The sequence below is a fragment of the Poecilia formosa genome, unplaced genomic scaffold (assembly GCF_000485575.1).
Source record: "Poecilia formosa unplaced genomic scaffold, Poecilia_formosa-5.1.2 Scaffold1, whole genome shotgun sequence".
NCBI lineage: Eukaryota > Metazoa > Chordata > Actinopteri > Cyprinodontiformes > Poeciliidae > Poecilia > Poecilia formosa.
Genome location: NW_006799940.1, coordinates 4462976 through 4478973, shown reverse-complemented (window position 1 = coordinate 4478973; position 15998 = coordinate 4462976). Strand labels below are relative to the sequence as shown.

The 15998-nt window shown below is 39.6% G+C and overlaps 2 protein-coding genes and 1 long non-coding RNA gene across 4 annotated transcripts in view; all 3 read left to right on the top strand.

The window, feature by feature from the left end:
* The window catches only part of LOC103134276 (melanocortin-2 receptor accessory protein 2A), a 3735-nt gene extending 2169 nt beyond the window's left edge, over positions 1-1566 (top strand). The window contains 1 exon segment of the mRNA XM_007546454.2: positions 991-1566. Within this exon segment, the coding sequence (XP_007546516.2) occupies positions 991-1462 (472 nt within the window). The 3' untranslated portion in view covers positions 1463-1566.
* The window catches only part of LOC107835699 (uncharacterized), a 13983-nt gene extending 11766 nt beyond the window's left edge, over positions 1-2217 (top strand). The window contains exon 3 of the long non-coding RNA XR_001661508.1: positions 1652-2217. This is a non-coding gene — a long non-coding RNA (uncharacterized LOC107835699). The remainder of the gene's footprint in view (positions 1-1651) is intronic.
* An 11371-nt stretch (positions 2218-13588) lies between these two features.
* LOC103134263 (absent in melanoma 1 protein-like) overlaps positions 13589-15998 on the top strand; it is a 29664-nt gene continuing 27254 nt past the window's right edge. Inside the window, exons 1-4 of one of the 2 annotated variants that reach the window (XM_016668987.1) lie at positions 13589-13794; positions 13962-14033; positions 14324-15603; positions 15727-15846. In XM_016668987.1, coding sequence (XP_016524473.1) covers positions 13986-14033; positions 14324-15603; positions 15727-15846 — 1448 coding nt within the window. In that variant the 5' untranslated portion in view covers positions 13589-13794; positions 13962-13985. Of the gene's footprint in view, positions 13795-13961; positions 14034-14323; positions 15604-15628; positions 15847-15998 lie in introns of both variants that reach the window. The other variant, XM_016668989.1, reaches the window with a different exon arrangement.

Here is a 15998-nt window from a genome sequence, read left to right as displayed (position 1 = left end):
TTTTTTTTTTTTTTTTTTTTAGCAGTAGGACTAGATTAGGTTAATTCTAACAATGCAGCACAAGAATTATTCAGAGCATCTCTAAAATTATCCTCTCTGTGAAGAGCAGAATGAGCACCAAACAGATCTATATTAGTGAGTATTATGCTAATTAGTATAAGTTGTATGACTGATTTCTTTTTTTTCCTAGTATTTATAACTGCGGGGGTGTGTGCTTTGGTTATATGTGTAAAATGTAGGAGTTGAGGGGTGCAGAAGGAAGGATTTGCCCATGGCAACATTTATGTGTGAACCATCCCTGGTGGAGTTTGTAAACAAATCAGGATCCCCAATCCAGTTTAGTGGCTAAAATAAATTCACTTCCGTTATGTCGATTTCACAGGATCCCCCAGAGGAAAAAGAAAGTCACTGATATAGCGTAGAAGTTCCTAGAATGTCTGATCAATAAATGCTCCACTTGCATTTATTTTCAAGGAATTGGTTGAACTTGCCACAGCTGTGCCACTGGTGATTTTGCTAAAGACAAAGACATTAATGGGATTTTCTTTCTTTTTTTTCTTTTTTTTTTTTTGCTATCTGAAAAATGTAATAATAGAAAACAGCGTTCCTCTAGACAGCATGGAATAATGGCAAAGTGTGGAAAGCAGAATGACTTTATCTCTTCCTCTGTAAAGACGATTGGAGCTTTATGTCAAGCAATGAAGATTACTGAGAAATCTGTTACCCAACACAAATTAAAATGAGATCACATTAATCCAATATCGAGTTGAGAGGTTTTTACTCAGCTACAAAGAAAACAAAACCACTTCCCTACTTCTGTCATATCCTCATAAAAACTATACCAGAAATTTGACAAAATCATCCTTATAAAGCAGACAAGACACAGCAAGACAAGTGAAAGATATTTGATGGCATTTAAAGAATCTCAAGTTATTAAAGCTGTTCTTCTGTGCAACATCACTCGCAATTTCTCTTTGATTGTTCAAACAGGAACCCAGACTCAGGGGAGAAGCGGCACCGATCAGAGGGCTGTCTGGTCGACATCAATGGCCACCAGGACGATAATGACAAAGCTTTCTCCCGCCCGCTGTTGGAAGGCTCCCGTTCGTACTTTAATTTCTACATCAGCGAGGAAGATCAGGCCCACAAGAAACAGAAACCGGAAGACAAAAGGAGGTCTGCACGAGACAAAGCCGGAAGACTGCAGCGCTCTGCTGAGATAGATGATATGGACGAGGACGTTGAGGAAAGCGGGGGCCAGCACCAACCTCTGAGTGGACTCACTGAGAAAAGTAAGTCAGACAGAGACAGAGAGTGTGCTTTCCTGTCTCACTTCAGCATCCCAAACTTTGTGAACTTGGATCATGGCTCCACACTGGGAGAGGACGATCTGCTGTACGAGCCGTCCGTCATCCTGGAGAGTCAGTCTCAAGCTCGCAACGGTCACTGTGACACCCACTAAGGCGGACCGCTACAGTGGTCTTGTAACATAAATTGGTTTACATTCAGAAGCATTTTGAGATGGGCGGAGGGAAATATATGCACCTCCCGCTCCCGTCTTTCTGTAAAAGCNAATGGGAGTTGTACTCGAGTAGTTAGCTGTCTTGGGTACTAGGCGAATTCGGAATAGGAATACATCAGTTGGCTGTAGCTTAGTGTTTTCTAAAAAAAAAAAAAAAAAAAAAAAAAAAGAAAAAAAAAAGCCAAGAGGTTGGAAGGCATAGCCTGCAATAGCAAACTCAGAGTAACAAGATGAGTTTCCCTCCAGAAGAAGAGATTGCCTTGGAAATGATACCTGTTATTTCAAGTACTGTGAGCCTGAATTGGATACAGCTGGGCTGCATCCAGACTCTGCACAGAAAAAGAGAATAATGAAAGACAAGTGGGGGTCACTGGGGAAGGATGTGTTGGGGAAATTATTATGCTATTCTTGTTGTTTTTGTTATACTGTAAGATTGTGAGCAATGGGTCTGTCTCTGGATGAGAGTCAGAGAGGCAAGCTGGTGGTTTAGAAAAAAAAAGAGAAAGCAAAATAAATTCAGAGGACGTTGTTCTATAGTGAAATACCATTAAAAAGCTGAAATGTACCAACTGTATGCTTTGTAGTACTGAATGAAAATCACAAGTATTATATTTTTTTTTGTTGGATATATGTAAACCTCACATATAAACAAGAAATACTGCATAGAGATTAAAGACAGTTTGAAGTCGCCTTCAGAGTTTGTGTGGTGCAGCCTTATTTAACAACAAAAAGTGAAATTCATAACTGCTGATGACAAGTCCACTAATCATTTTATGAAGACAGTTACACTTCAGTTTGGAGGGTGAGACTTCTGTCGACTCATTTCTGTGCTAATTATTCTCCGGTATTTTTTTCATTCCCTTTTCAACCCCTAAGCAAACTAATCAACCAACTAAATAATATCACAATAACAACAGCCAAATTAACTGTAGGTGTCAGTGTAATAACAGCATCGCTGTGCTAGTTGGGATGAGGAGACTGCAGAGTTTAAGAGGATCGCTCTAACACATGAACATGTTCTGAACCGCTTCATGGCAGCTCCGGCTGTGTGCTGAGCGTTGCTGAAAACAGGCAGAGAGATCTGTCGTCCAGACTGCGGGGGTTTGCAGAATCGATTAAGGAGGTGAGTATTGTCCATCATAATTTTGTTCGTCTTGTTGACCACATAGTCCTTGCAGATGCCCGCCACACTCGGTAATCCAATGCAGTGTTTTTCTGTGTCGCAGAATCATTTCCGAACCAGCAGGTAGGGCAAAAGGATAAAATCATTTCAACGAAAGCGCAAGAGAACAGATGAAGAATTTTGCTATGAGCATCAAGGCCGCATACGTTGTTGAGTCTTTGGACTGATGAGATCAGTGCAAAGACTTCCATGTCAACTTGTGATCAAGTCAAGATATTTAAAACCTTGTGACTGACTCTATAAGTTCATTGTCAATAGAAGTTGTGCAGGAGGATTGACTGTTTCTAAAATCTCTGGACATTTCTTAGAGGTTTGCTCAGGTTTAGTAGAAGATTGCGTTCACACCAGTTAAGAAAGTGAATCTAAAAAGACTATAGTCCTCCTCCTCTTCAAACAAAAAGATTAAGCAGGAATGTCATCTGCATATTTAAGTATCCATTTTAGAGCATCAGTTTGTATTAAAAACCATATCAATTTCATTAAATTATTTTTGTTTTATTAGTCTCAGATTTATATGCATCTTTTTGTCGATATCTGTCTGCCTTGTCGTCAGGAAGCCTAAACTTTTGCGTTATGAAAAGTCTCAGAAAAACAAAAACAATAACACTTCAAATAGAAACTGAGCAATTGTCACTGAAGAATTACTGAGGACATAAAACCCGCAACGCAACCAGTCGTATCCTGAAGTTTAACCACTGCAGTAGAGTCAAGCCTCCTGTATCATTTGTGGTTTCCCTTGTTTAAACGTTACATCCCTGTGTTGCTCTTCAAGTCAACCCCTTGAACAATATTTTCCTCCTGAAGTTGTCAGATTCCAGTCCATCTTGGACCTTCAGAGCCATCACCTGATTGTGACAGAAAGAACTTTACCTGCCCTGCAACTTTGATCCCTCAGTCATTGCCTGTCTGCAGTCTCTCTTTCTCTCAGACCTGCGCCTCCTAGAAAGAATCACCAATATGAAACATAATAGTTTCCTCCTCTGAAGCCAAATTCATCACCTGAACCAGTAAGCTCTCACAAGCCTTAATTTGCTCACCTGGTCCCAGCGTCTCCCGTCATTCTTAAATTCTGTCAAAGACGAGAGTCTGAACTTTTGGAAGAGGGCTAGAGAATGAATGCCCATGTTTAAAAAGCTAAACTTATCAGATGGTTTCTCTGGAAAGGTAAATCCACAGCTTAGCAAGCAGAGGGTTTTCTAAACGCCTGTCTGGAATCCGCGGAAAGATTTGAAAGAATTATGAGATGGGTCCCGACAGTCGAGTGACAGAAAACAGCCTTAGGAAAGAATAGGTTAGAGATCATCTCCATCAGAATCCATTAGGTCTCCTGACATGGAAGAACTGCCATCGATGGCTTTTGTCTGCCCACTGAGTTTACTCTGAGTCTAGAAGGGTGTAGGATGTTTTCATGCTCAGAACCAAAATGCAAGAAATTAAAAAAAAAAAAAAAAAACCTGTACCGAGACATTCTTTGTAGAGGAAAAAAGTGACAGTGAGAGAATTACTTTTGACATATGTTGAGATTTATTTCAGTTTTATTAAAAAAGTTTCAAACATTTTATTTCAACAAAAAAAAAAAAAAAATCAAACAATTTTAGGAGCTCTCTTTGGAATAAAAGACTATCTTCAATCTGAACACACCTGAAAGTATTTTTCAGCAGTCTTTGGAAGAATAATAACGTGTTTACATCTTTCTGTGCATAAGGATGTTCAAGGTCAGTCTTTGTGCTTTTCTCTACGCTACAAGTATTCACCAAAGATTATTATTATTTCTAATGACCATAATAGGATTCTGTATTTCTAGTTTGAGCTTTTTTGCTGTAAAATTGTCACAGACATTTTAGATTACCAACCACATGGCAAGAATATGAAGGTGCCCATTACCTGCTGAAGTAAAAAGACAGACAAAATAATATAGAACTGAAAAATAACATTTTCCCCATGATATTGTGTCAGGAACTGGTTTTACACCTTTAAACTGAATTGAATAGTGTTAAAGATTTTTAAGCTTGGATTCAACACCAATAACCCCAACTTTTCTTTTCTTATTCTTTCTTTTTTTTCTTCTTTTTTTACTAGACTTTGTCCTTTAAGTTTGAACGAAAATTACATTGAACACCTACCTTGTTGCTGGCAACGATTAGACCTGACAGATGAAGTCGAAAACAAAAACACAGAAACTTAATGCTGTTCTTTATTAATGTAGAATGTTTTTTTCTCCAGTCAAAACAAATTAAAACTGTTTGGAGGGATCGTCAGTGTCGATTATGCAAAAGAACATTGCTTCTTGTCATAACGACTGACGGGAAAATATGCAAGCCTCATGCACAGTATTTCTTAGACGGAAGGGTGTGCAGGGAATGCCAGACAGCCCATCAGAGCCGACGTGGCGCCAACTCAGCCAAATCATTCTCTCAGATTTTTAACAAACAGCCCATTAAATTCAATTTGAGAGGTAACAAATAATAACCTCTGCTGATATTTTCTCTGATTTACTGAAAGGCATTCAGTAGGGAACAGCCCTGAGCAGATGTGCATTATTGCTCAGTGTGAATGCAGCTTCTGTGTTCCTCCTTCACACCAAACTCACCTCAGGGAACGAGCTATTCTTTAACTACTTTGCAGCTTCATCACATTGTAGTAGCACTTAATCATTCCCTCGCCCATCCTCTGTTCACCTCGCAGCTTTCAAGAGGGAAAAAGCAGCAGATCAATCAGAGGACCAACACGCTATTTAAGCCGTAGCATGTAGTATTCCAACAGTCTTGGAACAGATCAGCACAAACAAGGCTGCAGTAATGCCTATGTCGCCAAACATAGCTGCTCATTGTCAGAGCCAGTGCAGAATGCCAAGCCCCCTTGTTTATTCCCTCCTCTGACAAAGGCAAAGCTCTGAAACAAAAATGTGCAGGCAGCTTGAAGTTAGGGGCAGCGGATCGGACTACAAAGAGCAGTGCTGAAAACAAACACAGTCACACAGTGTCGGCATGAGTGCTTCAAGACTTTGCCACCCTCGAACAGAACAAGAGGCATGCTATACACGAGAGAAGGGCTTGAATCATTTCAGAAATTAATCACTGTTTTCACCACAAGAAGTGTTTTCCGGGTCTGAATGTCAGAACTTCAAGCTGAAGCCGTGCACACATCGACTGCGACGGTTGCTGTGGTGATGCAGGACTAAATGGCTGAGCAGTAACAGAAAAGAGCAGCAGTGAATCACGTTTTCTTTACCAACAGACTGAGGGGGCGTTCGGTCAACCGTGTCCACTGAGTAGGCTCAGAGACGAGAAGGTGGAAGGTCGTTTGTGTGGAATCATAAGAGAAGACTGTGCTCAGCTGTCTCAGTTTGTTCTCTATGCAAGTCGTCAAACTGTCCTTCCTGGTGGTCCTTTGTAATATCGTTTTCTCCACAAAGCTCATTAAACTACGGTTTTATTTTCCACTTTCTTGCAAACGCATTGTTACTTCTTGAACTTTCTCATATCTTGTCACATTACAAACCTCAAACGATTCATTTACATTTTACGACAAACCCAAAAACAAAGTGCTCCATAATTATGAAGTGAATGGAACAAAATGCATTGCTTTGAAATTGTAAAAAAAGGATGCCGTGTATCTTTTTCCACTTGAAGCAATATTTTTAAAGAAGCACGTTCCGCTACGCTACGCCAGATTTGTACATTAGGAGACTGAAACCTTACACAATATTCTAGTAAAATAACTCCACTTTGGATGGAAAGCATCTGCAAACATTATTTTCCAAGTCTTACCACAGGTTCTCAGTTTGATTTAGCTCTGATGTTACCTAAGGCATTCAGTTCAGTGTGATGTGAAATGATAGTTTTCAGTGACAAATAGTTTATTTTTAGTCCGATCTAAAGAGAGAGGCCACTTTCACATATTTGCTGTGTCTTTGTGGTAAAATTTAAACAGGGCTTCCTTCTTGCCAATCGTCCATATAATGAACTGAGCTGCGGATATTTGCAGATCCTCCAGAGGAAACATGAACCTCTTGGCTGCCCCTTTATTTCATGTTCTCCCTGTTTGGCCAGTCAACTTAGGTGAACCCTGTATACATTTCCTCTCCATTTCAGAGCTATGAATTAGTTAGTGTTGATTTTATTGTGACAAATGTTGGAATACTTGAATGTATTAAAATGACAAATGCATCAACCGGCAGGGGCAACATGGTCCAGTAAGTTTTACTTGCCCGTTTTTTTTTTTCCCCTGTGGAGACATGTGTGCAGTATTAGCATAGAAAACTATGTTTTCTATGCGTGGTACAGAAACGTTATATCAGTTACACAATAAAAGTTTAGTTTTAATTGTTTCAATAAACCTCCCCAAGGCATCTCTCACAGCACTGCAGCTGACAGTTGAAAGTTTGCAGCAATCAGCAGGCAAGGAGCTTTGGAGCAGTGTGAAGGCATGTGAAGCGTGGAAGAGGATAAGCGAACAAATTTGTCTATGTTTATGTTTTCTGTGTTTTTTTTGTGCTAAAGCTAAATGCAAGTTAAATAAATTAGAGGAAACAGGGCTGACTAAATGTTTTATGGAATTATGATATCAAAGAGCTTAGCTATACGACACCGTGGCACTAGTCCTGCTTACTTTCAAAGACCAGGACGTGAGTATAAAAATGATGAGAGTTTTCTGAACAAGCTTAGGTTTCACAGCTCATTGAAGCACGACTACACTCCAGAGCTGAACATGTAATTAGTCTATTAAACTGACCTTTTCTTTATTGGCAAAACATCCAACAAAAAGATGTAAGAGGTCTTTTTTTTTCTTTTCTCTACCAATATGCTCATGAACATTAAGATATAACTATTACAAAAATGAGCAAGGAAAGAAGCTGATAGTGACTCACCTGAAAACACCATAAAACAGTTTTTTTTTAATTTTTTTATATGAAGCATATGTGTCAACATGTGTCTGTACTTTATACCACTTTGAATGCTGACAGTACCTATTAGTGTAAATGCATCACTGCATTCACAGAAAATATCACATATCATGCCAAGAGGCATCTCTCCCAGTTATAATACCACTATCTCAGAAAATCAGCAATGACATTAAAACTTAGGCGCGAATAAGTCTTCCGATTGGATATTGACCTTAAGCAAAACACTAAATCAGTTACAAAGTGACTGAAGGACAAGCTAGTCCATGTTTCAGAGCAGCATCACAAAACTCAGATCAGTGTCTGAAAGTAAATTTTTAGGCAGAGCCACAAGGAAAGCTGTTAACATTTGCCATTAACAATATTGAAAAACTTGAAAATATTTTATTATTATGGCTTTTAGCAAGTACAAAAACCTATTGTAATCCCAACTGATCAAAAACAGCAGACTTTTAGTCGATGAAAAACAACACCAAAAACCAGAAACATTAGCTGATTTGATATGTTTGGAGATAATTTTTAGCCCTCTCAAATTCAAACATCAATGATATTAAAATTCTGTTATGCGATCTTGGCATCTCGAGGAGGGAGGAAGGGAGAAGTCAGGAGGGGATGACAGACAGTCAAAGAAGGACACTAAAAAGGAAAATAAAAGCGACTCTTTATATAAAGGAATGAATGTGGAAATCATGCAAGTTTTTTTTTTCATTTCCCACGTTCACACAGGAAAAATCTGCATATATATATACACACTAGGAGAGACGATTTGCAGCCGTTGACAGATGCCCCCAGCGGTGCTCTGCTCTCCAACAAAAGGAGGCCACATGGTGAAAACAGCTGCTGGCTGTGCAAGTCTGTAACTGCGTGAATGTAGAGCATTAAACTCTTCACAGGAACTGTAAAAAAAATATTTCCTGAATGAACAGATGCTCAAATATCTTCTTCTCCCACTGCTCATTAGAACTGGACGGCTTGCTCATTAAACTAAAAAATAAGTGTCAGTTATTTAATTAGTTCAAATAAACTACTTCTAATCTGAATGTGGGAAAAGTTGAGTGTTTTCTCTATCATTTGCTTTCAGGCATGTGACTGTCTTATTTGAATATTCTCAAATCGCTCAAAGCACCATTTCAAACATCTTATGTAAAAAAAAAAAAAAAAATTACTAAGTGAAAAGGAAGAGACAGATCAGTCAAAGGCCAGGTGTGAATATTTTATGGGGTGAAAAAAGGAGACAGGGTCTTATGTTTCTGCATCTCATCAATAAGGCATGAAAAAAAAGGACAGAAAACAAAGAGCTGCCGTGTATTCCCACAACATAGGCAATGGCGAATGCTACTTTGTTCACAGCATGTGTTGTGTTTCTGCAGACTGACAAAAGGGCTAGCAGAGGATCACTGAAAAATAAAGTTTAGCAAGAATTTAGAAAAGCTTGGGTTGTTGCCCTTTTCCCTCCGACCCGGTTATCACAATGACAGTCTTTCTGCAAAGAAAGAGACAACGCATAAGGCGTCTTCTGTCTCGGGTACATACAAAATAAAATAAAACGCCAGTGTGTCACCTGTTCTCTGACATGGTGTCAAAACAAACCGCCTTAGCGCACTGCTGCGTCAGGGTGTCAGTATGCCCTGGGGTGTGTTACCTGGCCGGGGCAGATTCTTCCGCAGTTACTGTCTCACTCGCTTTGGGGGGGGAAATATAATTCTACAATGACATCAGTCTGGCAAAGACATGAGTTTTTTCGTTTTTTTCTTTTTTTTTCCCCCAACGAAATATTAATAAGGCTTCTCTACTCTGTGTGAGGAGGGACAGTTTGCCTCAAAGAGAGGCTTCACTCCCAGGAGGTTCCCCAGCTGCAGGCTGCATCTGGCCGGTTTATTCGCTGGACAACCAACAGAAACGCTCTAATCATGGTAAGAACTTACTTTCTGTCTGGAGTAAGATGGTTATATTGGAGAGCAAGTCAGAGGGGGGCTTTCGTGAGCGCTTCAGTCGATAAACTATTTGAGGTCTGTACTGTCTAATTTCACTGTAAAGTTTCAGGGGCCGCTCGCTTTGTGTGATGGACATGAGGCTCTTTGTGCAGAATTTCGAGAGCTCATCACAATTTCCGAGGGCTCTTTAGACCGAATTTAAAAGTGAAAAGGTCTATTTCATAGCAACAATATAAATGCAGTCATATGAAGTCGTGTGCGTTGGAAACATCTGAATACAAAAGTGAAATGCAAGTGAAGGAATGATAATAACAAAAAAAGTGATCAAGACCACTCCCATCTCTACCTGTTGTCGCCGAATTTAACTGAGAGTTAGAAATAAATCCTTATTAAAATGCAAGCTACCGCTTTACCCTTTATTTTTATAAAAGTACACTACAAGTCACGTAAAACATGAGTAGTTAAGAGTTAATTCCCCCGACCTCGGGCACGGAAAGACTGACTTGAGCTACCCGCATGGTGAAACCTGAACAAGCGGAGCTTGAAAAAAACAGAGAAGCTGCATTCTACAGGCTTTGAAAGTCACACAGTCCCTGCGTCATTTCCCGTGGAAAACTTAATTTGGACACTGCCTCCTGTTGCCTTCGCTTGTTCAAATAAATGTCAGAATTTTGAAATATGTTCACATAACACATAATGAACCATAAAACATTCCCCCTTCTCACTTTTAAGCAACCAGTTTCAGAAGTACGCTTATTCTGACTTGTCCAAGTTTGTTTTTGTTTTTTTTTTTTGTTTTTTTTGCTCCATTTGCACCTTAATCTGTATGATCAAGCCTACTAGAGTGGTCTGAACTTGCATTCTTATCTTAGCTTGTAAAGCACTGACATTTATGTGAGGTTTTTACTTGTCCAGGCATGTCATGCGTTGACGTTTAATAACATGTCACAGTTTTCCAGCTGAATTGTATCACTGGTAGTACTCGGGCTCCCTTCAGTGGTACTCTGGAAGACATTTTTGCTACCTGCAGTTTTCAACGTTAAGCAGAAATATTAATATCGCCAGAAATGTTGTCATTTGGCTGGATTACAACCACAAACATGAAGGTGTTTTATTGGGACAAAAAAAGAATGAAGATTATTTACAAATAAAAATGGAAAATATGACCAGCTGCTTTTATTCTAATAATCCAAATAAATACCGCACCACACATTAGCTTCAGAATTCATTTACTTAGTAAATATTGTGCCATTTCTCGTATTCTCAGTAAAAATACAGTATTCCATGAAGGTCTCAGAGGTTTATTGAACATAACTAGAGACTATAATGCGTCATGAACGTGAACACTAAGAAGCATAACAGACAGGCCATGGAAAAAGTTGTGAAGAAATGTATACCACAGTATGACTGAACTGCATTAATTAATTTTCATGATGAAAAACTGGAGCTAAACCCCAAAAGAAAAGCTGTGACTGCAACTGAATATGAATATGAATACAATTTTGATTTTGATTTGTAAAAATGATAATAATACATTATGGATACAACATATTACTCCCCTTTCATTTCACTATACACTACTTTGTCTTGTCTATCATATATAATTCCAATAAGGCACTAAAATTACTGAAATATGTGGTTGTACCATAAAAAAATCTGAAAAACTTAAAATATTTTTGCAGGGCACTGTATTAGTTTAAAAACAGCTAATTATTTAAAAGACCCAAATGTAATGGGTGTTTTGTATGGCTAAAAGTGAGGTTAAATAGAGGTTCCCTGTGCTGTTGATAGACATTTGCATCTATTGTTCAGTTGGATGCATAATGAAGACCAATGTGCCATATGTGGTGTCTTTAGCACATACACCTTGGGCTATCCAATCTTACTCTGAGTCTGACAACAAAACATTTATTAATAATAATAATTAAAAAAAATGTTTTATGTTGGTACAGGAAAACTGAGCAAACTATAAGCCTAAGAATGATTTCAAAGCCTCTTGTCGAGACCAAAGAGAAGACAATCGAAACTATGAAGGACGCTGCAACACTATTTTACAGAACCATGTTCCAGTCCATGCAGTTCTCCATATCCAGTTACATCCCATTTATATTTCCGTTGTCAGTTGTTCCTGTCAGTTAAGTTACCTTGTATGAATGCATACTGGAAGAATTTGACCAGTGTTGGTGCACAACAACTCTTAATGTCAACTCTTTATATTGGGTTCGCGAAGCATCAGTCAGTTGCACTAATTCATTAATGAACTGGCTTACTTGCTTTTCATTCTGCTGCTGCAGTACAAAGCACAGAACAGACCGTACAGTGGGGTTTCTCAACCAGAACAATAAACATCCTGCAAATGACACTAATGCAAATTATATGATCTGATGCAGACCAGACTGTTTCTCTGCTTCCGTGCGTCATCACATTCGGTTTGAATGTTGAAGTACGAACAAAGCATTAACATATTTAGTCTCTGTAATTGCTTTTATAGTTGGAAAATGTACATGCGACTCAGAGCTGATTTAGACGTGAGGTTTTTGTCTGTAGAAATCAGTTTGGGGAGGGCTGCATCTACTGTAGCTATATTTCTGTACTGATTCCTTCTCAAAGCTGAGAGGTGGCACTTCATAAGACTATCCTGTCTTCACTTGAATTTGTTAAAACACGAGGGCTGATGTTTAGTTTACGTACAGAAAAGTGTCTGATCTGACTCAAACACTGGTGGCTCAGGTACATACTCGTGATAATCCTTATTTTTTTATAATGCTTATTTGATAGCTAGTTTGGCTCAATAAAACATAATAGCTTTGCCATTCCATGCAATTAGTAATCAATTAGTCATGTACGCATAATGTGCCTGTCACAGAAGCAGGATCTGAAACTAAGGTTGCATTTAGAGAAAAACATAATTCTGTTTTTGTTTTTTACAACAACAATAAACAACAAAAATGTGCCAATAAACCCCATCTAGACTAACTCAGATGTTTAAAAGTTTCAAGACTGCTTGAAACTTTGCTCTAAAAAGCTTCTACTCTTTAGAGCAATGAAAAAGCTGTTTATTTGTGATTTTGACAATTTGGTACAGATCAAATCTTTCACACAGCCATTATAACATCACATTGCTGCAATGTTTGTGAGTACAACATGCTGCATTGCCAACCATGGTTAGCCAGGTTCCTAACTATGTCAATGAACAAATCTCACTGGTTCTCTAATTTTGAGAACATGGTTAACTTATTTTTCAGTCATGTCCAGATCCAAATGACTTCAGTGGAAAAATGGAACACGACTTCGGAGCCTCGACTCTTCTTCAATCACTGTCATCCTTTTCAGTTTTCTCAATTGCACTTTTATTTCGAAACGTTTGACATGAAGTAAAAATCAATTGCTTGCACAAATCCTGTTTTTGGTTGTTGGTGGTTATTAGCTCTATATCAGATGTGGAAATAAGATCATATTTACCTAAAAATGAGCAGCAGCCTGCCAGCATTTCTTAAAACAAACAGTAAAGCGAGCCCGAGTTCTACCAATGATCGATGTACTAAATACTAGCTTAACTAAATGTTAATAACAAAGCTTTTATGCTACATTACGATTTAGAACAATTAGGATGCAAATGTTTTCATACAGACTTTTATGAGAAACTGTTTGAATTAAATGTATTTGTTTTATTTTTGTGTGTTTTGTGAGTCGAAGTATTATCTTTGACAATACTTCTAAAAACAGAAAAACTTGTAAGATAAATTGATAGAACTACATAGTATGTAATAATCCACCTAGAATTAGCTATAAACACCATAAGAATAAGATTAAAACTAAGAGAAAAAGACTACTTGAAAGTATCTGAAAACTGGTTAGCCGTTTAATTGAATTAAAAATAAAACTAAAAGTTGTCCATCAACCACACTTACAAAGAACTCCAAAATGAAAACGCAACTGGGCGGCTGACGTGGAAATATTATTTGATGACTCACTCCTAAATAACTGCTATGTATAAAAATTACGGAGGAGCATTTGAATGCATCATTCGGAGCACCGGGCTATGCGCTGGCGCTCCGGCGGAGGGGGTGGGGGGCAGAACTTTTTAACAACACGCGTTGACACAGCGCTCAAATAGTTTGGGGATGCTCGACTGGAGACAAACAGGAGTAACGCAAGATGTTCACCAGTTACCCTTTACTGGAGACTCTGTCCTGGACTGTCTAACAACTGTTTGCAATAAGGAAAGAAAAGTTTTCTTCAAGAATTAAGGGTGAGTTTAGCGTCTATTGACATTCTGATCTTCTTCATATTTTAGAAAGTCAGGTATGAGCTCTCACTTTGATGAGGCGTTTTGCCTTTTTTTTTTGTCTAAGTCTGCTCTTTCTTATTGCTTTTCATTATGGTGGAATGATTTTGTGTTTGTCTTATGCTCTGTAGGAGTTTTTGTTCAAAACCAAAATCATGTTTACATCCTACATAAAGACTCTCAATGATATGGTATTTTCTACGGTAAGCGTACAGGTTCATGCACCACTGCATGTCTTTGCATTGCTAAGAGATGCATGGCTGCAGTAAACATGTCTCTGAATAACACGCATTTGTCTTTAAACACCAAGGCTTGCACAGTTACTTTGGTGATATACAGTTTTGCATGTGCTCAGTTACATGCAATCATTAGATTTATTTTTTTAAATGTATTTTTATTTTTTAAGTTGCATCGACAGTTGCAACATTTTTGATATATTTGTGGACGGATATTTTAGTAAGTCCTTTTTCCTTTGGTCTGCTTTTCGCTATAGTCTGAGAGCCCTGAGGAGCAGCCGAGTACTGGAGTCTTGGGCCGTATTGGCAGCTGGCTGTCTCCATGGAGGGGAAATTCTCCAAAGTGCTTGGATGGAAATGACTTCTCAGCCTCTGGTCTCACGCAGAGAAGAGACGGTGATCGCGAGAGTGAGGACTCTGTGAAAATCCGAGCAGAGGAGCGACAGTGGCAGGAGAGGGATACTAGTTCACTTGGCCTCTTTAAAGAGGTTTTCCCTTGTGAAGAGAGGGACGCCACGCAGTCTGCCCACAGAGACAACTCAGTTTTGTGCATTGCTGAGACAGGAGAGGGCGGTGCACAGGAGGGGGAGCTTGGAGAGAGGTGGAAGCAGAGAACAGGGCAGGGCAAGGAGACAGAGGAGAACAGTAGTGCTCCTTCAGCAAGTGGGAATCCTGAGAGGAATGTCAGTCATCTGACGCATCCCTCGTCTTCGTCTAAACAGGGAGTGGCGTGGGACTTTGACCAGGCCCACACCCAGCCACACGCAGTGAGAAAAGCACAGGCTCAGACAGGTAGGAAGCTCCATGTGTACCTGGAGGAGACTAGCGTGATTCAGTGTGGCCAGAACGTCCGCGAGGGAGAGGAAGTTGTTTGCAGAACTGTTAAAAAGAGCTTGCAGATACTTCGGAAGTCAAAGTCGTCACAGAGTTTTGATTTAGCAGCCAGCTCAACAAATGCTGAGAAAAATGTGAGGCCGGCTGCAGGGGAACAAAGTTATTACAGTGTTTTAGGGGGAGTGTCGCTCAAAACACACAAAAACTCGTGGTTAAGGACTGAGGCTGAGCAAACGGAGGCAGACGACATGGGGCGTAAAAACTCAAGCAGGAGGAGGGTCAGGAAAAATTCTCTAGGAGATGGAACCAAAAGCCCCACAGCAAAAAGCCCCACAGGCAGAAACCCCAGAAACACTCAATCTGCAGATGGATCCCCTCCCGCAGGTAACTCTGCAGACAGCCTGCAGGGCAAAAGTCCAAGCACTCAGCTGAAAGAAGCATCCACAGACTCCTCCTCCAAGCCAGCCCCCTCCTTGCAGGTCTCACCTGAAGGAGGAGAAAGCGAGTTCTCCTCCTCGGATATGGTCAAGCAGTTGGACCAGTTCCAGAACTCAATCTCAGTCTCTGCAGCCAGCCAGGCGGGCAAGGTGGAAGAGGGAGCGGACATGGACGAGGATGAGAGCCTCTACAAAGTGCAGAGGAAGACCGAGACACCTGAGTCCAAACGCCGGAGTATTAAGGTTTCAAAAAGTGAAGTTAAGCTTTTTTCAAAAAAAAGCTTAACGGACATGGACGAGGATGAGAGCCTCTACAAAGTGCAGAGGAAGACCGAGACACCAGAGTCCAAACGCCGGAGTATTAAGGTTTCAAAAAGTGAAGTTAAGATTTTTTCAAAAAATGTTCCTCTTAAACCAAAACAAAGCTCTACAGCAAATCAGCAGGATTTCAGCAATACATTAAAAGAGATCGCAGAAGAAGAAAAGCCCAAAACAGAGACTGACGCAAGGTAAGTCAAAACTTTTAAGTAACTAAAAGTTGTACAGTCTACATACAACACCAGTTGGTTGGAAGAGGAAGGGTTAACTATTCAGACTGACTTGCATACTTTTGTTAAATGTCACTTTGCAGACGTTTACAGAGCAGGTAACTGGTGGGGGT